Raw genomic sequence first — 22699 nt, forward strand, 5'->3', positions numbered from 1 at the left:
TTGTGTCTGGGCGGCTAGATAGTAAAGATACATGTCTGGATACTCCAGGCCGCCTTGTTTGTAGGGCTTTATAAGAGTGGTGTAAGCTAGCCTTGGCTGTTTCCCAGCCCAGACCAACCTCGTCAGCATCTTCGGATCCGGGACCAGTATTGCGCAGGGGGCCAGACGGGCACATTGCTGTATATATACAAATGTTTAGGGAGAATTACCATCTTCGCTAATGTGATGCGAGCTGCCTGAGATATAGGGAGTAGTAACCATGCCTTTACCCTCCGCTCTAGAGTCTCCAATACATGCACATAGTTGTCCCTGTACAGGATGTCTTGTATGGTGGATATTATGATACCTAAATATCGTATCTTCTGGGGGCACCAACAGAACTCATCACCTATATCGGCCTGCTGTACACTGAGTTATGCAAAGTACTTCGGACCTGGACCAATTGATCCTGAGTCCCGACAGCTCCCCGAACCTAATCACCTTATGTACCAGGGGAGTGAGATTCTGCCGCGGGTGCTCAACGTACAACAGTATGTTGTCTGCGTATAGGGACACGATGGCGAGGTGGGCACCGAGGCGAACACCTCTATGTGCGTGTAGGTCGCGGTAATGACAAGCAAGGGGCTCCATGGCCAGAGCAAATAAGACTGGGGAGAAGGGACAGCCCTGACGTGTGCCACGGGAGGGATAAATGTGTTCAGACATCACCCCGTTAGTGTATATAGCCACTCTAGGGGCAGTATAAAGGTGTTTAACCCACTGTAAATACGCTAAGCCAAACCCGGATTGCCTAAGGATTTCAAAGAGAAAGGGCCAGTCAACCGAATCAAAGGCCTTCTCCGCATCGAGAGCGGCCACCGCTATTGGTACAGTAGGGTTTTACATTGTGCATGAGGGTGAAGAGATGCCGTAAATTATGTTGGGTAGAACGACCGGGTATGAACCCGTCTTCGTCTGGAAGAACCAGAGCCGACATGTGGGGTAGGATACGTGCAGTGAGAATTATGGCTAATATCGTATTGTAGGTGTTAATGTGGGATAACTGCCTATAAGAGGATAATTGCTAGGGGTCTTTCCCTGGTTTAAGGAGCACAGACACAAGAGCCGATCTGGTAGTCTCTGGGAGAGAGCCGTTGGAGAAGGCATGCTCGCTCATAGCCAGGAGATGGAGTATTACCATTTCCTCATACGCCTTATAGAATTCGGCTGTTATCCCGTCTGGGCCGGGTGCTTTCCCATTGGGGAGCAATTTTATAGCTTCCCTTATTTCCTCTTCAGTGATAGGGACATTCAGGGAGCCTCCCTGGTCCGGGTCCAACCAGCCCAGGGCAACCTCATCAAGGTACTGAATTAATTTGTCGTGTCCAGGGCCGGGGCGGGACGTATACAATCGCCTATAGTATGCTCGGAATTCATCGTTAATCCCCTGCAACTAACTAGGGTCCCATCAGGGCGTTCAATCTCAGCAATGCTCGATGGGTGCTGCTCTTTCTTTATAGCCCATGCTAGGGTTCTGCTTGGGCGGTACCCCTCCCCATATCGCACCGTCACGATTGGGTCTCCCATATATCGCTCCTCACTCATGGCCAATTGATAGAGCTCCGCTCTTAGAGATTGCAATTCGCACCGAAGCGTATCGCTATCAACAGAGCCCTGCTTATTTTCACCGTCCTGGATCTTATCCTCCAGAATGCGCATCGACCTGCGGATAGTTTTAAGCACCCCACCCTCTCTAGAGATACAGCACCCCCTCAGATAGGCCTTAAATGCCTCCCATATCGTGCCCTGGTCTGGAACCGAGTCATCATTGATGTTAAAGTAGGTCTGTATGTCCTGACATATCTCCGACCTAAAGTCCACATCTTCTAGGGCAGCCGCTCTAAATCTCCAGCGGAGAGAAGTTTGAGGGCTTTCCACAGGCATGAATCGGAGGAGAACAGGGGAATGATCTGACAGTGTACGGGGGGGAATATAGTTGTCTCTGTTCCAGCTCGGATTATAGAGGGGACGCCATAATGTAATCAATTCTAGATGAGCTGCCATGTACACCCGAGAAAAAAGTATATTCCCGGACCCCAGGGTGTTGAGAGCGCCATGTATCGCTCAGATCATGATACCGAGATATGGAAGACCAGGCCCTTGCCGCGGCCGGTAAGGATAATTGACAGGTAGTGGATCTGTCCTCATCAAGCGTAAGGGCCATGTTAAAATCCCCGGACCATATAACCCCATACCCGGGGAACGTGTATATGCCTGGCACATTGGTGAAAAAACTCAGGAGAATCGGTGTTGGGAGCATAAACATTTATCAGAAGGAGCTTAGCACCAAGCGGTTCCCCTGCTTGCAGTATGTATCTGCCCTCCCTATCTGCAATTTGTTGGTGCAGTCTGTAGTGTAGAGAGCTATGTATATATGTAGCCACGCCTCTTGAGTGTGAAGTATAAGATGATTCATATCTATGTACCCCCATCCCGCAAGTTTAGGTAAGGCGGCTCCTTTCGCAAGGTGCGTCTCTTGCAAGCATAACATGTTTACCCCATGGTTTCTACAATAATTTGTAATTAGACGTGCTTTCTTGGCATTAGTGAACCCTCTAATGTTCCACGACATTAAAGCTATTGTTTTCCCCCGCTGATCACCTAACTGATGTGCAGTCATGGCATTTGTGATAGTTTAGTGGCAGTGAGAGTATTCAGGTATGTACCAGCACGTGGCAGAGGCTGTGGTGCAACTGTGAGAGTTGGCCAGCTCCCAACTGTGTATATTGACCTGGATTCTTGGGGCATCTGCATAGTAGATAACATCAAACAGAACAACCCCCTACTTAGTAACCCCCCATCCCAAACCCACCCATGCCAGAAACTACAACCTACTGGCTCCCCCAGCCCACCCCCATACCCACCCAGATCCATAACCTCAAGAAAACAATCCGCAACGTCTGAGGAACCAGAGCCGACATGTGGGGTAGGATACGTGCAGTGAGAATTATGGATAGTATCGTATTGTAGGTGTTAATGTGGGATAACTGCCTATAAGAGGATAATTGCTAGGGGTCTTTCCCTGGTTTAAGGAGCACAGACACAAGAGCCGATCTGGTAGTCTCTGGGAGAGAGCCGTTGGAGAAGGCATGCTCGTTCATAGCCAGGAGATGGGGTATTACCATTTCCTCATACGCCTTATAGAATTCGGCTGTTATCCCGTCTGGGCCGGGTGCTTTCCCATTGGGGAGCAATTTTATAGTTTCCCTTATTTCCTCTTCAGTGATAGGGACATTCAGGGAGCCTCCCTGGTCCGGGTCCAACCAGCCCAGTGCAACCTCATCAAGGTACTGAATTAATTTGTCGTGTCCAGGGCCGGGGCGGGACGTATACAATCGCCTATAGTATGCTCGGAATTCGTCGTTAATCCCCTGCAAGTCTCTAACTAGGGTCTCGTCGGGGCGTTCAATCTCAGCAATGCTCGACGGGTGCTACTCTTTCTTTACAGCCCATGCTAGTGGTATTACCATTTCCTCATACGCCTTATAGAATTCGGCTGTTATCCCGTCTGGGCCGGGTGCTTTCCCATTGGGGAGCAATTTTATAGCTTCCCTTATTTCCTCTTCAGTGATAGGGACATTCAGGGAGCCTCCCTGGTCCGGGTCGAACCAGCCCAGTATGTATCTGCCCTCCCTATCTGCAATTTGTTGATGCAGTCTGTAGTGTAGAGATCTATGTATATATGTAGCCACGCCTCTTGAGTGTGAAGTATAAGATGATTCATATCTATGTACCCCCCATCCCGCAAGTTTAGGTAAGGCGGCTCCTTTAGCAAGGTGCGTCTCTTGCAAACATAATATGTTTACCCCATGGTTTCTACAATAATTTGTAATTAGACGTGCTTTCTTGGCATTAGTGAACCCTCTAATGTTCCACGACATTAAAGCTATTGTTTTCCCCCGCTGATCACCTAACTGATGTGCAGTCATGGCATTTGTGATAGTTTAGTGGCAGTGAGAGTATTCAGGTATGTACCAGCACGTGGCAGAGGCTGTGGTGCAACTGTGAGAGTTGGCCAGCTCCCAACTGTGTATATTGACCTGGACTCTTGGGGCATCTGTATAGTAGGTAACATCAAACAGAACAACCCCCTACTTAGTAACCCCCCATCCCAAACCCACCCATGCCAGAAACTACAACCTACTGGCTCCCCCAGCCCACCCCCATACCCAACCAGATCCATAACCTCAAGAAAACAATCTGCAACGTCTGCGGAACCTGGAGCGCTAGCGGCGGCCAGGCTGCTCCTAGTGTTCGAGGCCACATAATATTTTCTCTCTGAAGCACATTCTAAAATCTGGGTTTACTGTCGCAGATTTGCATAATCGTAACCGCTGAGGTTATCAGGCTGCGAGGACTTTAAGGGTGACGCGGTGAGCACCTTTGGGGAGTTCTCAGGATCCGGAAGGTTCGGGACAAAGCCCTCCGCAGCCTCCGGCGAGGTGAAGAAGACAGTGGATACGTTGTGTTGCACTCAGAGCTTGGCCGGATAGAGCATGGCATACTTAACCCCTTTCTTTCTAAGGCTTTGTTTGACAGATTGAAATGTTTTTCGCTGCTCCTGAATTGCTGGGCTGAAGTCGGGGCACAGGCGGGTGATAGAGGATCCCCATCGTAGCCCTCCCCTCTCCCTGACGGCACGGAGAATAGTGCCCCAACCCCGGTAATTAGAAATCTTGGCAATAATCGGGCACTCAGCGGCCCCGGGAGGGGGCCTCGGGCCCAATGCACGATGGGCCCTTTCCACCATAAACATAGCTGTTACTGGAGGTTGTTCCAGGATCAGGAGGGACTTTGTAAACTTCGCCATGTTCTCTATAGCTGTCGATTCCGGAACCCCAAGTATTCGAATATTGTTCCTCCTGGACCACCCCTCCAACTCATCATTTTTAGCCATTACATTTTTCACTGCTTGCTGAAGCTCTGCCATCTCCCGCTGCAATATGGCGACCTTGTTCTCGCCCTCTCCGATTCGCTGCTCCACCTCAGCCATGCGGCCACATAGTTTATCAGTTTGTATAGCTGAGGTGTCAACTTTACATGTCAGTGCATCTATCTTAACCCCGGGGATGTCAGTACTACTTTTTAGGGCTAGTAGCATTTGATTCAGAGCAGCTGCATCAACCTGGACGATCTCTTGGCCAGAAGGAGGGGGTGATGAGGACTGGTCTGTTCGGGCAAATTGATCCATCTTGGCTTGCTTTTTTTGGTTCCCCATGTTGAGGACGATGTGCGAGTAAGGAGCAGCATTACTCGTGTGAGCCAGAGTCAGAGAAGCAGTACACCACTCTGAGGTGAGTCTCGCCAATATAGAAGTTGGCAGGTCTGCGCCCAAAGCCAGACCTGCATGAGAGTTAGCTGAGTAAACCTCCTAGCAGGGGTGGCAGGAATGCCTTTACATTTCGGACCGGTGCCGGCAGCAGCAGGGGCAACGTGGGCCCGGTATAGGATCAGACAAAATGTACTGCAATTGTGAATCATAACAGGTTGGCGGGAGATATTGTGGCATACTGGTGAGTAGTTCAGGCGCATCACATTGATCCAGGGGGAATAAGGAGAACTGAAGTGCAGGCTCAAGAAGGGCTAGGGGTGGTCTCCCACCTACCAGCCCAGGGGTAACAGACAGATCACACCCGTAGTGAAGTTGGGAGTCCCAGCCCGCCGCACCGCCCCTCAGTGGGGACCAGTAAGGCATATATAAGGGACCCTGGATTCGCAATGTCGCGTGGCCACAGAGGAGTATGCAAATGAGCACTGCAGGCAGCAGAAGAGGAGATAATCCGCAGGAGCCTCGAGACTCAGTCCGGGTCCACGACGTGTAGGTCAGCGCAACAATAGCTTATACAGAATGAAGAAAAGAACAATCACTTCAGCACTTGTTCTACAATACTGCTTCTGTATCTTGACTTTCTTTGGATATTTCCAAGTAGGGGTTACTCGGTGTAGGCACAGTTGTCGACCACACGGTCCATCCATCACAGGTCACGCAACCAATAACCCTTAGCACTTTGTTTTCCTTATTTGTTCTCTTTGGACTTTCTTGCCAACACAGGTTTTCTTTCTCTCAACCTGTGTCATAAATCAACTTTCATTGTTGTTTCTCCTTGGCAGTCTCTTGGCTTTGCCACAATTTGTATTTCACACAATTCACTCTGTGGTGTTCCTCCTTTTCCACCATGTTGCTTTCACATTGCCCATTAGTGCTCATCACTTGCTTTTCACTCTGGTCATAAGTATTCTTTTATTTGCTTTCACTCTAACTATAAATGCTCATTGCTTGCTTTCACTTTGTAAGCGCTCATCACTTTGCTTTAATTCGTGCTGTATTGTCATACATTTTTCATAACTTTCTTTCAGTTTGGTATTCAATAGTTTTTGTTGCATTCTTAAAATTACTTTGCAGTTTGTTCAGTATTCAAAATTCCTCAATTCAGTTTCCAAACACCATTAACATCAGTTTCAGTTCATTCCGATAGCACAGCGAGAAGAGCGCTCGCTTTGACATCCATGCAGAGCCTACTGACGCAGGTTCGAATCCCAGCAGGGCCAAACTCAGCCTTTCATCCTTCCGAGGTCGATAAATGAGCACCACACACCGTGAGTAATAATAAGCAGCGCTCAGATACCTGAAGTTTCTCAACGCTATGTAAACGCTAAATTATTATTATTTTTCAGTATTTTCATATGCCCCTTTGCAGCCTCTGGAGCGCCCTGGAATTAGTGTCCACAGTCCTCTTCCTTGTCCCAGTACTAAAGTGGTGTGAGTGAATGGAAGTGTGCACAACTCCCAGTTGCCTCCTCCTTGTCCCAGTCTTAAAGGGAAATTATTGTGGGACAGATTGTATGTATGAAAGGGGTAAAGGCGGATGATAACCTACAAAGGCAGGGGGAAGGTAGGGTAGGGTAGGGTAGGGTGCAGACTAACAAGGGAAAGGGGTATACCATGTCTCGACCAAAGACCGCCTTTCCCCACTCCCAAAGGTACTTCCACAGAGGTGATCCTTCCTCGCATATCTACACCCCAGGGTCAGGGTCCAAGAGCTATGGCCTTTCCCTCACATCAGTTTTTAAAACATTTCCCTTACACCTTTTGGAGCATTAAATGAGAATAATCAAAACAAATTAAACATAAAACCATTTGATGGATACACTCAACAAACTGACATACTTCATTAACGACAAAGAACATAAAACAGATATCTGTAACACTTTTGTTTTTTAACCCCACCCCTTTACGAAACTTGTTAGACACCCCCCTCCCCCCATTCATCTTCACATTCACCCCTTCCTGGGCCGACATCTGAGAAAGTTGTTCATATAAGAAAAAGAGTTTGCTAATATCTCTTGAGTCTACTCAATATACAAGACTCTTACGTATTTCCTTTTTATTTTCACTTCTATCCCTGCACTGGTCGAGACAGTACTACGCGGTGCCGCCTTCCACCCCCTTTCAGAGCTAGTTTCCCATATTCTCCTCTTATTCCGTTATCTCTGTAACAAAATCCTAATGGCCATATAAAGAAAAGAAGAAAAATGCACTAGTCAACACTCACACCAGCCCATGCACCCTTAATCTGACTCCCAGACTGTTAACTCACAGTTACACTTTCTTTTACCCCTTTTACTTGCCCTTTCGATAATTTTCTTGCAACCAATACTCACATGTCCGAGGTGATCCGAGAGCCTCCGTTCACAGTCTATCCGTAATCAGGGTGTTGCCCCCCTCCCCCCAATCAAGCCGTGCCCGACTCCGGCGAGCAGTCGGGTAATTTCAAATGCTGGGACCCTTGGAACCTCTCTGGCGTGTATGCTCTACTGGTCAGCCGTAGATGGTGGTGGTCTTGATGGGAACGTCCCGGATCTCACAGCACGGCACAGGGGTATTTCTCGGGGCACCTGCAATCACGTAGCTGGGGTCACCAAGTGAAGGTGGTCATTCCCAAAAATACAAACATATACTCATAGTAAAATGACACACCCCAGTAGGGAATGAAGCCAAGAGAAAGGTTGCACGTAAAACAAAGATTTATAAAGATAATGCATGCAGAGGACTATGCTGCCTTGAGAGCCGTCTGCCAAACAATACAAGGGCAGTGCATTATAATCTTTGGAAACGTCACTCTTGACGTTTCCCTATAGGTACATCAAGCTGCATTGTTATTGGTGGACAACATAGATACAGTATGGCAGTATATGGGCCGGTTCCACATGATTGGCTGGTGCAGGGCTGTGGCTTCAAGCGGCACGTTGTCAGCTGGGCTCATCTGGGTGGTGTGGAGGTCGGGTCTTTTCCACAAGGAGCATCCGTGAGAAATTAGTCTGGGCGGCACAGACACGGGAGGAGGAGGTGGGGGCTGTCAATGTGCGTGGTGCGTGGCGCTGCAAAGGGGAGAGAAGCTTCCCAGGGCTCGGGATGAGGCCTAGTCCAAAAATGGAGTCTGGGAGTACACAAAATGGAGTCCTAATGTGTCTTGCAGTAGCCCCTCTTCCGCTGTAGGGAAGGGCAAGGAGGACGTCTCCCCAGTATTGCATGAGTATTAGGTTTCCTTTGCTCTGAATGTACGGGGGTGGCAAACAACCTTTCCTCCCTTATACCCTCTTCTTGCTCCTACCTGTGAGGCTAAGAACCTTGGGGTCGTCTTCGACTCCACCCTCTCCTTCTCTCCTCACATCTCTGATGTCTCTAAGAAGTCAACCAATGAACTGCACCTCATCAGAGGTATTCCTCCTTTCCTCACTTTCCCCCAGACGCTCACTGTCTCCAGAGCTCTGGTCCTATCGAGGCTGAATTATTGCAACAGCCTCTTTCTAAATCTTCCTGCCTCTACTCTCCGACCTCTTCAACTTATCCAGAACAGGACTGAGAGACTTGTCCTTGGCCTCAAGCCCAGGGACCGTATCTCTCCAGCTCTGAAATTTCTTTATTGACTCCTAGTGGCAGCAAGGATCAAGTTCAAGACCCTATGCATTGTTCACAAGGCATTCTGGGGTCTGGGACCGCACTACCTCCAACTCTCTCTTCCTAAACATCTCCCTTCTCGAGCTGTCCGCTCATCCACTTCCAACTCTCTGAGGGTCAGTCGCTTTTCCAAGCAGAAAGTTGGGGGCAAATCTCTATCCTCGGCTGGGGCCTCCCTGCCTCTCTCAAACTTGGGCAGAACCATCTCTGGTTCCGTAAGCAACTCAAGACCTTCCTCTTCGCTTCTGCTTTCTCTCTTCCTCTCACTTGCTGATTCCTGACTGCTTCACGCACTGGCCACCTGGCTACCCTCTGAACTTGGGCCCAGGCTCTTGCATGTCCAGTTAAACCTTGCACTGCCTTGCAGCTCCCCTAGCACTTGTGGTCTGTATCTGCAACCCTACTGTCCCTTCTCTCTGCACTTTCGAGCCACACAGTGGCTGCATTTTGGTGTTACGTGCACTTCTCCCCTTCTCCTTCCCTGCTCTTGCGCAATCTGAATGACACCGGGCCTAGTAAGATTGTTGTTTTGCCCTCCCTATGTTTCCCCCTCCTTGTCGTGCCTAGAAACACTGGTTTACAGGCACATTATAAATGCCATATCATATCTCAGAGCTGCCATGTATTTACATTACCTTGAGCCTGGACTGTTGGTTAATGAGTGGTCTAGCAAAGCGCACCACTTCTGTGTCTGTCTGTTTACCTGTATGCATGCTAAGTGTTGGTATAGTATTGAGGATGCTGGGGTCCCTGTGCCTCTTGCGGTTAACCCAGTATCACCATCCGCTTTGTCCCATTGCTTAATTTAGAGGAGGACTCCACAGTGAACAGTTTGCCTAGTTGGTAAGCCAGAAAGGCCACAGGAAGAACCCAGATCCCGGTGTGGAACAGCGCAACCTCAAGCCAGTCAGGGTAGGTGCTTCACCAGTAAATCATCACAGCTCACCGACCCAGAGCAATATGGTTCAACGTGTTTGGTTGAGACAGGAAGGAAAAAGGGCCACCTCTATAGGTATCCCTTATACAGAGAAACGTTTCTGTTTGAAAAGATAGCTTAAAAACTGTTCCTGGGGAGAGGTTGAGCATTATTTAGTTCAGGGCTCAAAATTTGCACTAGCCAATGGTGAGTGATATTGGTTTTTGGTGAGTGGGAAATAGTGCTTGTGGAGACTGGTGGCAAGAGATTTTTCTTTTTTTTACGCCTCGGTAGTGGTTATAGGTGAAATGCTCGAATGCATTTGATCGAATGACAATATGCTCGAGTCAATTTGACAGAAAAAAAGGGTTGAATTATTTATTTATTTATTTTGGGGGGTTACCCCTCAAACTCCCGTTTTTGGTGTTAAAACACCTTTTTTTAACCTATACTAGAGCAAAAAAAAGATATATACTTTAAAAAAAAAAAGCAACCTTTTTGTTTTCGGTCAAATTGACTCGAGCATTTTGTCATTCGATCAAATGCATTTGAACATTTGACCTGACACCCTTGGTAGTGCTTTCCAACTTGGAAAGGAAAGGTTTATCCCCTCCCCCTGACATAGTTTATGCCTTGGAAGAGGAATGTGGGTGCAATAATTGCAACCCAGTTTCTTCAGTATTGGAGCTATCTGTGTGGTAAACTGGAGGCTGTTTGCACGTTTAAAGCTTTCAGTGGTTTCTATGGGTGCCTTCTGTACTGTTGGCTCCCAGGTTTCTCCCTGTGTCCCCCTCTACATGTCCTTTGCATGCACTTTCAGTGGTATAGAATCTCCACCTATCCCATGTGTGATACCTTGCGCATATCAATGAGCCGGATCAGGAAGCTTGCAAGAGAAGAAAGATTGGAGCAGTTACAAGAATCTTTTACTGATTGCTTAAAGAAGTGGTGCCAGTGGCGTTGTGTGTGGATTGGTAGGTCACTGATAATTTTAACATTGAATAAATAATGCTGCAGTTTTAGCGAGGTTGTAGCACCACTGATTTTCTAGAGGCAAGAATGTCCAGTGGAAAACTATATAACTTCCAGACAATTACAATGTATCTTGGGAGACTTAGTTTCTAGCTTCATTGTATCCCCCCCCCAAAGGAAGGGTTGAAGGGTGCTAATTTACTGGTCTATTGCTTCTACTCGTTCAGCATAGTTTCTCGACTCACCCCTAACCACACCAACCCGGTCCCCCATTGGGTGAGGTATTTGGGCCAGTTCCAGTAGAGTTGTAGAAGTACCAACTTGCAGATGGAGGTTGTTCTTGAGGAAGAACCTTACTGCTAACCTAGCTGCTAAGCGACCCCATATCATGTACACGGCCATCAGCCAGTCCTTGCTTTGGCAGCTGAGACCTGCTGGACCATATTTGTAATGGCGGGTGGGGGGGTGGGGGAATGTCCCAAAGTCACTTGCTAGCTGTGTGCTGCCAGCGTGTAACTTCCAAATGTGTAGAACATCTGTTGAAGTATGTGGCAGCGTTTTGGCACTTCCAAGCTCATTGGATGTGTTTTTATTTTTGTTTTCATGTACAGTAGCACTGACATAGAGCAAACATTCTATTCAGATGTAAAACATGGAGTTTATAAAGGCAAAGGAGACGCATTTGCTTTGTTAATTTCTATTTATGTGTTAGGATCTGTTGGAAGGGAACATGTGAGGAAGCCGCAAGCTTATTTGCTTGATGAACCTTCTCTTGTCCTCTACCGTATCTGAGATTTTCATGTCTTCGATAGGGAGGGGGTTTGGGGTGGACAGTGAAATAAAGCTGGTTCCTGGAGGCAGCAGGCAGGTTAATACGCTTCTTTATTAAGTTACAGTAGTAATTGGGTATCATCATGACATTAGGTCATTAGGAGCAGGAGAGCAGATCTTCAGGGAAGCCCACTGGCCTCCACAACCCAGGCTACATAACTCCAACTGCCTGGCGTGGAACACTCACTCCACCACAAACATTCCATGAATTCCAGAACATTCTCTCATGACATCGGACCATTAAGACAGATTTCTGAACTCTGACCTGGTGGGCAGAGGTATCAGAAAACCAGCCTAGTTTCTTGGAACAGGGTAACCTCTGGACAAGCCAGACCAATCAAGGTAGCTAGGGCATGCGGTCAAGTCTAAGTCTCAGGAGGGGTGAGGGTGACTGAAGGACCTCAATGAGCACACAGAGCAAGGACACTTACAAATTACTCCCAACCGCTGTATATATCAAAATTATAAACACATTTATTACATGGCCTTTGTAACTCAACACACAGTAAAAGAATCACAGCAATACTACTAAACCAACACAACACAATCAATACAAAATATATACAAGACCATTGGGGTCTAAAGGATTAAAGGCACGAAATATATTCACAACTTAGAGGGGAAGGAAAATATGCAGTGCAGATAGTCTTTAGTCCCCTTCAACATCAAACACACACCTAACTAAGAGGCAGTCCAAACCCTAAGAAGAGGGGAGCCTTATGCTCAATAGTACATGTAGTGCAGGTGCACGCGGTTGTTCCAATGGGCAAACGGGGTCTCTTCAGGGGTCTCTAGCAGCTCGGGAAGGTGGGTGAGGCGATGAAGAATAGATACCCACTCACTATTCGGCGAGGGCCTCCACTTGAAGGCAGAGGTGATTCCAAGGTTCGGGAATAGGTCGCTAGTTCACACTGGCAGTGGAAAGGAGAGGGACTCCCAGGGGCCACTCGTGCGTTAAAACAGATGGAGGTGCTCGGGGCCACCGGTTAAGGTTAGGGTTACTCACTGGCCGTAGGCGCACTCTGGACCAAACTTGGCCAGTTGACTCCACTGCGGCTGCAGGTTCAAATGCGACAAAGGACGTCTGCGGCTTTCAGTTCCGGCGATACAGTTATGATTCCCAAACGCGACCGTGGTGATTTCTCCGCTCCTGATGGATGGATCAGGCCAGTTTCACTGCAGCAGGATTCAGGGGCAAGAGGGTCACAAATGCAGCACCCCTGAAAAGATAGTTGCTGCGGCTGGGCAACACAGTAACCGCATTTACTCCGGTCCTGGCGCACTCGGCTCACTTCAGACCTGGGAATGCCAAGTTTTCGAAATTCGGTTGGAGGGTGCCGGGGACACAGCTAGCAGTATACCAAGTCTCCTCGAAATGACGGCGGAGATAGAGCAAAGGTCCTGTGTAAGCTGGTGTCAGGGATGGCACTCTATTAAGAGTGGCACAGGACACCCAAAAAGGGTTTGGGTGGTTGTGCCTAAATAAAGTGGACAGAGAAGCACACACACAGCTGAAAGGAAAGAGAATGAAGAGTAGGCAAGAGTAGCAAGGAAAGGTACAGAATGAATTCCCTCTTGGGGTGTATGCAGATATAGGAAAAGAGTATTCCACGAACCTTAGGAAATACTCAAACCTTCTGCACAGTTTGCTATAACAGAGGCCCACGCTGTTTGCTCATGACTTGGAACAGCAGCTATGGGTGTCTGTAATGTAGAAACGAGACAAGGGAAGGGGCAGAGGTTGACTGATGGGAACCAACAGACAAGCTCTGTACAAAAGGGTCTACAAAACAGGACAAGAGAAGATACTTACAGACAAATCCAGGAAAAGGAGGTTGATGGCAAACTAGCAGAAGCAAATGGAGGGAAAGTCGTGTAACAGGATAGGATAGCAGAGGACAGTAAGGAACAAGGTTGAGAGCTCAGAGGAGCAGGAAATCAATGTGCAAGCCCACAGGAGCTAGGCTGTAAGGTAGAGAGCCCAGAGGGAAAGGGCTTAGGGCAGAAGAGTAAAGCAGGCTGCACGGCAAGCAACCCAGAAGGACCGGGCAGCAAGGAGTGAGCCCTGAGGGGCAGGGCCGCTGACCGTAGAAGGTTGCAGAGGACTGTAGAGGGCGCTAGGCCGAGAACCCAGCGGAAAAAAGGTAGGTAGTAAGCAGCGGAGCGTGATCAGCTGCAAAGTAGGAAGCCCAGAGGACAAGAGCTGTAGGCAGCCGGAGTGAGGCAGGCTGCAGAGCAGGGAGCCCAGAGGACAAGGGCTGAGACTGGAAAGCAGCAGAGCGTGATCAGCTGCAATGTATAAAAGCCCGGTAGGGCAAGGGCGGAGGCTGGAAGGCAGCAGAGCGTGATCGGCTGCAATGTGGAGAGCCCGGCAGGGTAAGGGCGGAGGCTGGAAGGCAGCAGAGCGTGATCAGCTGCAATGTAGAAAGCCCGGTAGGGCAAAGGCGGAGGCTGGAAGGCAGCAGAGCGTGATCGGCTGCAATGTGGAGAGCCCGGCAGGGCAAGGGCGGAGGCTGGAAGGCAGCAGAACGTGATCAGCTGCAATGTAGAAAGCCCAGTCAGGCAAGGGCGGAGGCTGGAAGGCAGCAGAGCGTGATTGGCTGCAATGTGGAGAGCCCGGAGGAGCAGGGCTGTGAGGAAGAGAGCCTGGAAGGCTATGGCTGTAGGCAGCGAAGAGTAACAGGCTGCAAGGCAGGAAGCCCAGAGGAGCTGGACTGAGGCAGGGAACCCAGAAGGCTAGGGCTGTAGGCAGCAGGGTGTAGCAATCTGCAAGGCAGGGTCCAAGCAGGAGTGATGGTAAACAGCATACAAAGATCCGTAGAAAGACACGAAAGGTGGAGGAAGGTCTCTCAATGCAAGAGGCTGAGCCACTGCAGGCAGCAGCCTTTTATACTGCCTAGCCCAGCACAGAGGCAGGCTAATTGGTTGCACCTGGCTAAGCACACCTGCAGACAATCGGCCACCTCCTTCTCTGTTCCTGAGTTGGTGGAAGCAGAGCCAATCCCTAGGGCTTCTGAGGGGTGTAGTTCCTTTGATGACCAATAGGAACAGCCAGGAATCGATGCTTATAGCCAAGTGCATTGTGGTATGCGTAGTTTGTTGGAAAAAATAATAAAGCACCAAAGTCTCGCAAATGGGAAATAAAGTCCCCAAAGTAAATATAGATTGATCCAAGAGTCTGTTGTAAATAAATGATAAACAAATAGTCCATATTGAGCGCAAATGGATGCGCCCATGGCGCAGGCATGACAGCTGGTCAGCCCACTGGTTGTTCCAGGGACACTTTGAGAAGGCTTACTTGCAGGTTTTGTTGAAGGTGCCGAGAATAGTTGATCCCACTATTCGAATGGGTCGAGGCATCTTTGCAGACCTTCTAGGACGATCAGATGCAGAGGGGTCCCACGGGACAACAGCGGGCTCAGGGTGCGAAACCTTCCAGCGGTTCCTCGACTCTGCTTCTTAGTTTCAGGATACTTGGATCCTATCCTTCGTTCAGTGAGAACTCCAGAGATCAAAATGGTATGGGTGTTTGGAGCCTCCTCCTATCCAAAGTTCCCTTTGCGCCAAAACGGAGAGGACCCAATGGGAGATCTGCTCAAACACACACTCCATACGTGGACCAATCACGGACGGACCACTGTGGTCACAGGCATTCACAGCACTCTAGACTCTCTGGCACCCAGGATGTGTATTGGTGACAGACACCCCAGCCAACATCCTGGAGGCACACACACAAGGCATGCAGAAGCCTGCGAAAGCTTGGCATTTCGCGGGAAACTGCATGACCAAATAAGGTCTGATCCGGGTCGGCTCACCCTGGGGAAGGCAAAGGGGCAAGATGGCCGAAGGACAGGACAAAGAACCTCGTGGCATGAGCATTTTGGAGCCAGGCCACCTATTCATGCCAAACGCGGTAAGCGCGGTTAAAATGGCAGGAAAGGGTTGAAAATACATGAAAATATAAGCTGCCACCAGCCCTGTCCATGACACATCTGCACATCTCCCAAAAAGTCCTACGTGAGTATCTCTGGTCTTTGGAAATGACTGAGACCCACGTGCACTTATATGTTGCAGAAAAGTTGCAATATTGGAAAAGGAGTAAGGGAAAAACAAGTCTCCCAGTACTGACTGTCTTAAGGGCATGTCAGTTTCCTCATAAAAAGTGAGTGAAAGCCCAGAGGAGTGCAGCAGAAGGCTGTGCTCCCCTGGCAAAGTCAGACTAAGGTGTATAAACAGCAGCAAAATGTTTGGGGGTGTACAACTGGAGGGAAAACAACCATCCATGCAGGAAGGGAGACCTGATATAACACACCCTCCCTCCCTTCCTTCAACATACCACAGAGGAAACACAAACCCACAGGAAGGACGGAACACAACGCACCTCCCAACATACAACCAAAGAGTATACACGCACACGGGGAGGGCAACCACCACACAAACCCATTCACACACCACCACCTGCGGCATCAAGAGATGCAGTGGTCTCAACCATGCATAACTAACTTTCAGCAGAAAGGCTGCATCACAAATCCACATTCACAACTACTAACAAATGCAAGTACATCCTTATATACTCACCATTGCCATCAGTGGGTCTCAAGCCTGCCACGCTTGGGCGCAAACCTGCCCATTTTGGGCCTACAACCTACCACCACAAACCTCCATACGACGACTGAACACCTCCCATTCACCACTGCCTCGCCCGAGAACAGACTGCTCAGCTTGGGCTGGCATGCAAACCTTCTGCAACAGACACGTACGTACTAACATCCAAGGAACTCATCTCATCCTGGAAATCACCAGATGCACGGATGTAACAATTGGCAAAATCATGCCTTCATGCAAACTACAACATAAAATCACTCACTCCACACCATACAGCCACATAGCAACACGGCAAGTAATGGAATCCCACAAAAGATAAACAACTCTACAAGCAACATGCTGGCCAGGCACAGTGGGCACCAACAACCGACTCCGAAGAGGTTACACTTACACCCCAATCCACTGAATCTGCAAGAAGAATGGAGAAAAGTTACCAAATTGACCAACCTTAGCTAGAATCGCAACGATCCAACTTGAAAGAAAAATCATTAGATGTTGAGGTTAGCCAAATGTAAGCACAATCAATGTTGGGACCGGGCTCTCAAACTCCTAACATGGGGCCTCAGCCCACCCATGTATCACACACAAATCCTGGGCCTCCATCATCATCAATACACCTAGCCACAGAACTATCAGGTCAGCCATGACCACTAGCTAAGGTGTAGTTCTACCAGATATATATTACAGACCACCTGTCCCCATCATCACAGTACCAATCCAAATCATGTGATCAGAAAACAATAACAACGGACAAAACCATCAAACTGTGATAATGAATGGGACCGCCTTTCACACAATTGACAACCAATTGAAATCTCTTCACACCACTACACAACTTTAACCTCACTATATACCACTGCTGAGGGCAGGCGTCCCCATCTGACCCAGCAGGGACATCATCACTGGCATGTTAGGAGTGCCTCACCCCCCACCTGCCCCCCAGCAACATCACACATTGCCAACACATACATTTTTCATCCACACTGCTGACAACAATAAAGCCTCAATGGCAATACAGTCATTACATATAGTGCCTAGCCTATGTTGTGGTCCGGGTTAACCACTACTACACATCAAAACTCAGACCTGAGAGTAAAATCACTGTACTCAAATTAACAGCAACACACTTCACCAGCAAACTTGATCACATTGCCATTTGTTTTAACAGCAAAGTAGATTAGTAAAGCTAAAAGCCTGCGCTGCTTATCTGCAGGTATAACCTTGAAAATCCGCCAAGATTTTAAACATTTTTCTTATTGATATAGTTGTTACACAACTTTTCAATATAATTATTATAAAAAGAGAAAAACAGTTCATTATATACAATTTAGATGGAAAAGGGAACGTCATTTAAGTGCTTGAATCTCAAATACAAATACGAATAAGCATCATTCATTTGCGAGACTCCTGTTACAACTTTTCTCTAAATAGGGCAACCCGATTTTAGGACTGGTAAATGTTACAATATTGGAGATCTCTCAAACAATGTTACAAGTTACTCAAATAAATCAGAAAGAAACAGACAAACTATACCATACTTGGAGAAGGAACCGCATCTCATAATTACATTTGGGTTTAGTCATTAACCCACCCTACACAAGACAATACTAGTGTCTATGACAAGTTCACGAGATGGATTTCCTTGATTTCTTGGCCTTTCATTACATAGGAGTTATGCCGACCATAGGGATCACATATTAAGCACTAGTATCTATGTAATGTTTCAACTCTACTTTTATTGTCACAAAAGCAATTCTGCTTCTAAGTCGAGTAGCTGTATATATTTTACAATTGCTATTTGCAAGCGGGCTGAATTTGCATGGAAAAGTCTCTTGCATAATTCCTCAGAAGTGAGGATTGTCTGATCTTGAAGATGTGGTTTGAGTAGAAGAATTCACTGGTTTAGTAAGGCCGGGCATTCGCTCACAAGATGTTGCATAGTTTCATTAATCAAACTATTAGAGCAGAATCTACAGAAATTCTCTTGACTATCCAACAGTTTTCTAGAAGCCCAAAGGTCTCTGGTTAGACACAAATTTAATCGAAATCGTAAGAAAGTATTTCGTAGCTTTGGTTGTGGGAATTTTAATAGATATGTTTCAGTTGTTTTAAGTTTCCATCCTCCAAACGGATTTTCTCGAAAGATTTTATAATTTTATAGTAAGCCATGTTGGTACTCCAATCTAGCCACCATAGCTTTCATTTTGCATGGGTAGGATTTTGTTTCAAGAGAGTTTCTGAGATATTTGCTGAAACCATCAGTGAGTTTACAAGACTACGCCATGATCGTGGTCATATATGAGAAGACTCCAGCATGTACTTCGCAAGTTTTGACTGTAATGCTCACCTGACTCCCACGGAGGCGCTGGTCTAGTCTGGGTTGCTGTGGCCTCTTCGAGCGTGATGCGCAGAACTCGGAACACCGACTGAACAGGACCCTTAAATCTTGCTTGTCTGGCCCGTAGGAATATCCTTCTGCAGATGAGAAAGGGGATTAACAGTCTGCAGAATAGTGTGCTTGCTCCCCCCTTCCCTCCTTCGTTCTTCTCTAACTTCCCCCGAAATCCCCGGTTGAAACTCACCTTATGGTTTGAAAGGATGAACTCTCATTCCTGCTTCTGGTGCAGGGGCGCGTGTTTGTCCAGTTACTTCACTGGTTTTCAGAATGGCGCTGGCAAAATCCACTTGACTTTTCCAAGCGGAATGCCGTAAGTATGAAGATTACAAAAGTTCAAGTGTTGAGCCTCCTTTTCTGTTGCCTTCCTAACCTGTGATCTGTCCTTTATTTCAGGTGCAGAATGAAGGCGATGCGTTGAGGGATTGACTTGCCGATGGTAAACTCAGGTGAGTTAGCGATGGGGGCGATCCCTCTTAATGTCTTTATATTCCTCCAATAATGTCTTTTGTCCTTTCCCCATAGGGGCCGGGGTACAGTACCTGCCAACGTAGCGGCGCCGACCCGAAATGAGGTAATATCCACCAACAGAAGACCGGTAAGTGTTATGGCAGAAAATTAGGCTTTCCTCATATGTTCCTTCTGCTCACCTTTTGTCTCTTCTTCTCTCCCCTCGGCGCAGAGATGTGGCGACCGGTGCAGACAGTCGCGGTGGAGCCAGAAGAACTCCCGAGGACAGGTGAGTGAAGCGCGGCGCTGCAGAGAGCAACGCAGTGCTTTTAAATGAAAGTCTTTTCTCAGGAACGCTGGCGTGAAGGTTCCGGATGCAGGTAAGAAGTTTGATAAAATTCTTGGTTTTCACCTTTCTCATCTCTTCTTTCCTTACAGGTTTTCCAGGATCAAGGCGGGCGTGGCTGGAGACCAGATGCTGGAGCATACACGGTGAGCATTCAGCTGCTTGGATGCAGAACAACGCGAAGCGTGAGCTACTGTCTGGGCGTGGCTTAAATAGCCCCCAAAGTAGTTCCAGGTAAGTATCCTTCCCTGGCCACGCCCGAGTGGTAAAATAGTCCCAATGAAAAAATAGTCCCTTTCAGGTCTCAGGGAGGCCTGAATCTTGCAGCATGATTTGCATCAGGTAAGTGCACAAAACACCTTCCTTTATGAGCCTGGCGCCTATGGCGCCAGGACTGATGTCCAACATGAGCCTGGCGCCAAAGGCGCCAGGACAGAGTCCAAAGAGCCCCTATAAGGGGCCGCTGGGCTTTTACCCGGGGGCATGATGCCTGCTCCCGGGGGTGCTGGGCCTGGCCTGGTGCTCCGGGGGTAGGCATCATGACAGCGACATTATAGAAACAGGGTTAAGGTCAGGTAAGACGATAAACTTGCAATATAGCGCAAGTAATTTCCAATTGGCCATAACATGTAATGATGGAAGGCCTAATTCGTGTCTTAAGAGACACGTTGGTAAACTAATCGGCAGATTTAATACTCTCTTCCAGTAAAGACCTTCAAGTTTGGTCCAAAAAGTAAAGTTCTTTATTGGTTTAGTTTTGCTTCCGTACAAAATTATGGCAGACACCTTTTGCATATAAAAGGTGATAGCTGGTTGGCAAGAAAATTTCCCACGTTTTCCCTGTATATGAATCGCTTGCGAAGCACATGCAAACGTTCTTCTTTTTAGCTCAGAGACATATGGGTCGTCCTTCGGGTCATTGTTGATACTTACGCCTAGATATCTATATTAATTTATGGTCTCCAATATGTTAGTGTCTAGGTGCCATTTGAAACTAGTAGATCTAGATGTTTTTTTTATTTTGTAAGCATAGTACCTTAGTTTTATTTGTATTGATTTCTAAGTCATTTATGCGGGCGTATTGCTCTAAAGTAGTCAGTAATTTTTGAAGGCCAACCAGTGTCTTGTATAGCAGGACGAGATTGTCCATGTAAAGGAGCCAAGAAACACCCTTGTTACCTAAACGCGGGGGATCAGTAATTGGATCTGAAAAATTCTTTCGTAAATCATGGATAAAAAAATGAAATAAAATTGCCGCCAAGATGCAGCCTTGTTTAAGGGCGCGGAATGTCCAGATAGGGGCGGACAGAAGGCCTTGCATATTCAGTCTTACACAAATTGACGTATCAAAATGAAATTGGGAGATTAGGTTGACCAGAGATAGCGGACATTGCGCCGCTAAAAGCTTATTCAGCAAAAGTTTGCGACTGACTAAGGCAAACACGGATTTAAAATCCACAAAGGCAAGGTATATGTTCTGTTTCGAGGACTGAGCCTGCTGAAGTATTGCAGTTATTGATGTTAAGTTTATAGCAGTCCCACCTGTTTGATGTGGATCGTTCAATTCGTTTTGCACTAACCACTGAGTAAAGTCCCGTAGAATAAGTCTAGAGAATAGCATCCCTGGTACGTCCAACAGCGTAATTGGGCGATAACTATGAGGTTGCTTTCGATCCCCTTTTCTAAAAATGGGGACAAACACCGATTTTCGCCAAGATGGGGGATTTTACAAGAATTAAGGACATCGTTAAAGATGATGGACAGAATCTGAGCCCACAGTTTAGGAGTTTATTTAATTATTAATTTTGACAGGCCATCAGGGCCCGGGGCCCTTGATCTTTTAAGCTTAGATATATGGAATTCAATTTCTTCTTGGTCAAATTTTAAATCTAAACTGGGTGTGGGAATCCACCTCTCCTTTATTGATGCGAGAGTAGTATTGGGATACGCATATAGTTTTAGAAGATGGGCTATCCATTTTTGCTCGCTTACCGGGTTAATTTGTAAGGCAATCTGAGAAGGGTGAGTAGGTTTGTTTAGAAGCAACCATATACCTCATAGGTTTTTAGAAGAGAGTGTTCTGAGCATATCTTCACTATCTTTTTGGAAGAGGAAGGATTTCCTCGCAATTATCCAGTTTGTATATGTTGTTCCTAAAAGTGTGATCTTATTCTGCTACCCAAATAATTTGGACTTTTGATGGATTCTTATTTCCTTCCGCAGAATGGACTTTCACAATTTCAACTCGTGGTCAAAGACGTGTTTGTGTTGGAAATATATTTTATTTTTACAATTGTCAATTTCTGAAAATAAATAATTGGAGTGCATCAACATACGAGCCCTCCGCTGCCATTATAAGTCGAGATTGCGCAACGTTAAATTTCAAACAATACAGAAGACTATGTAAGGAGTCCTCTTTTAAGAGTATAGCATATGACGTTTTAGATATTCAGATTGCATGACAGGAATGTCGTGAGACCATGTAAAAATCAGTCGGTTGTGGTCACTTACATTTTGTGCTTGTAATTCAAGCTTTTTCTCCCACTACCAAGGTTTAGCATATTGTATTATCCAAGGCAATCAAATTGAGGAGGAGCTCAATATCAGCAAGGAAGTCAATAGGTCGCACTGCAGCCCAGGTGCAATAGTATGTGAACTAGTGTGTATTTTGACTAAGTGCATATAATCATTGGTAGTAGCCCATTCAGTAATTGCAAGGCCAGATGACTTCCTTACTGCTATGAGCAGGCCAGCCTTAGGTCTACCTTTGGCTTGTTTAATTGCCTTCAGTAATACAAGTTAAAAATTGTCCCAAACAGGGTTGTCTGTTAGCCAAGTCTCCTGAATAGCTATAATATTGTAAAGATGTAGACTAGATAGCTGATTGTTTAAAAGGGAGGCAAAGCCTTGTGAATTCCAACTAAGTCGGATACAGTTTCAGGGTGTAGCAATCATGATCATGGCTCGTTACAGGATTTCCTAGAGGTCATTTCGGCTGAACCCATAGGTTTAGGGTGTCTTTGATACAAATTTGAATGTGATTTCTGACTTGCCAGTTCTTTCTGAAAGGTTTCATACATCATTGTAAAACCCAGGTCAAAGATGTCATGTCTTGTTTGCCAGATCAGATTTAAAATTACCCCTGATATGATCCACAACCTTGCACTAGTGATTGTTGATTCATCT

At 47.0% G+C, this 22699-nt stretch overlaps 1 protein-coding gene across 2 annotated transcripts in view; it reads left to right on the forward strand.

Annotated features, from left to right (window-relative positions):
* The window catches only part of PYCR1 (pyrroline-5-carboxylate reductase 1), a 209674-nt gene that overhangs the window by 19262 nt on the left and 167713 nt on the right, over window positions 1-22699 (forward strand). The window contains exon 1 of one of the 2 annotated variants that reach the window (XM_069655307.1): window positions 6508-6636. The exons of the other annotated variant lie outside the window; for it this stretch is intronic. Coding sequence (XP_069511408.1) covers window positions 6621-6636 — 16 coding nt within the window. The 5' untranslated portion in view covers window positions 6508-6620. Of the gene's footprint in view, window positions 1-6507; window positions 6637-22699 lie in introns of those variants that run through there. 2 annotated transcript variants of the gene reach the window in all.

This window comes from Ambystoma mexicanum, chromosome 3q (genome assembly GCF_040938575.1).
Source record: "Ambystoma mexicanum isolate Mex_15411 chromosome 3q, UKY_AmexF1_1, whole genome shotgun sequence".
Taxonomy (NCBI): domain Eukaryota; kingdom Metazoa; phylum Chordata; class Amphibia; order Caudata; family Ambystomatidae; genus Ambystoma; species Ambystoma mexicanum.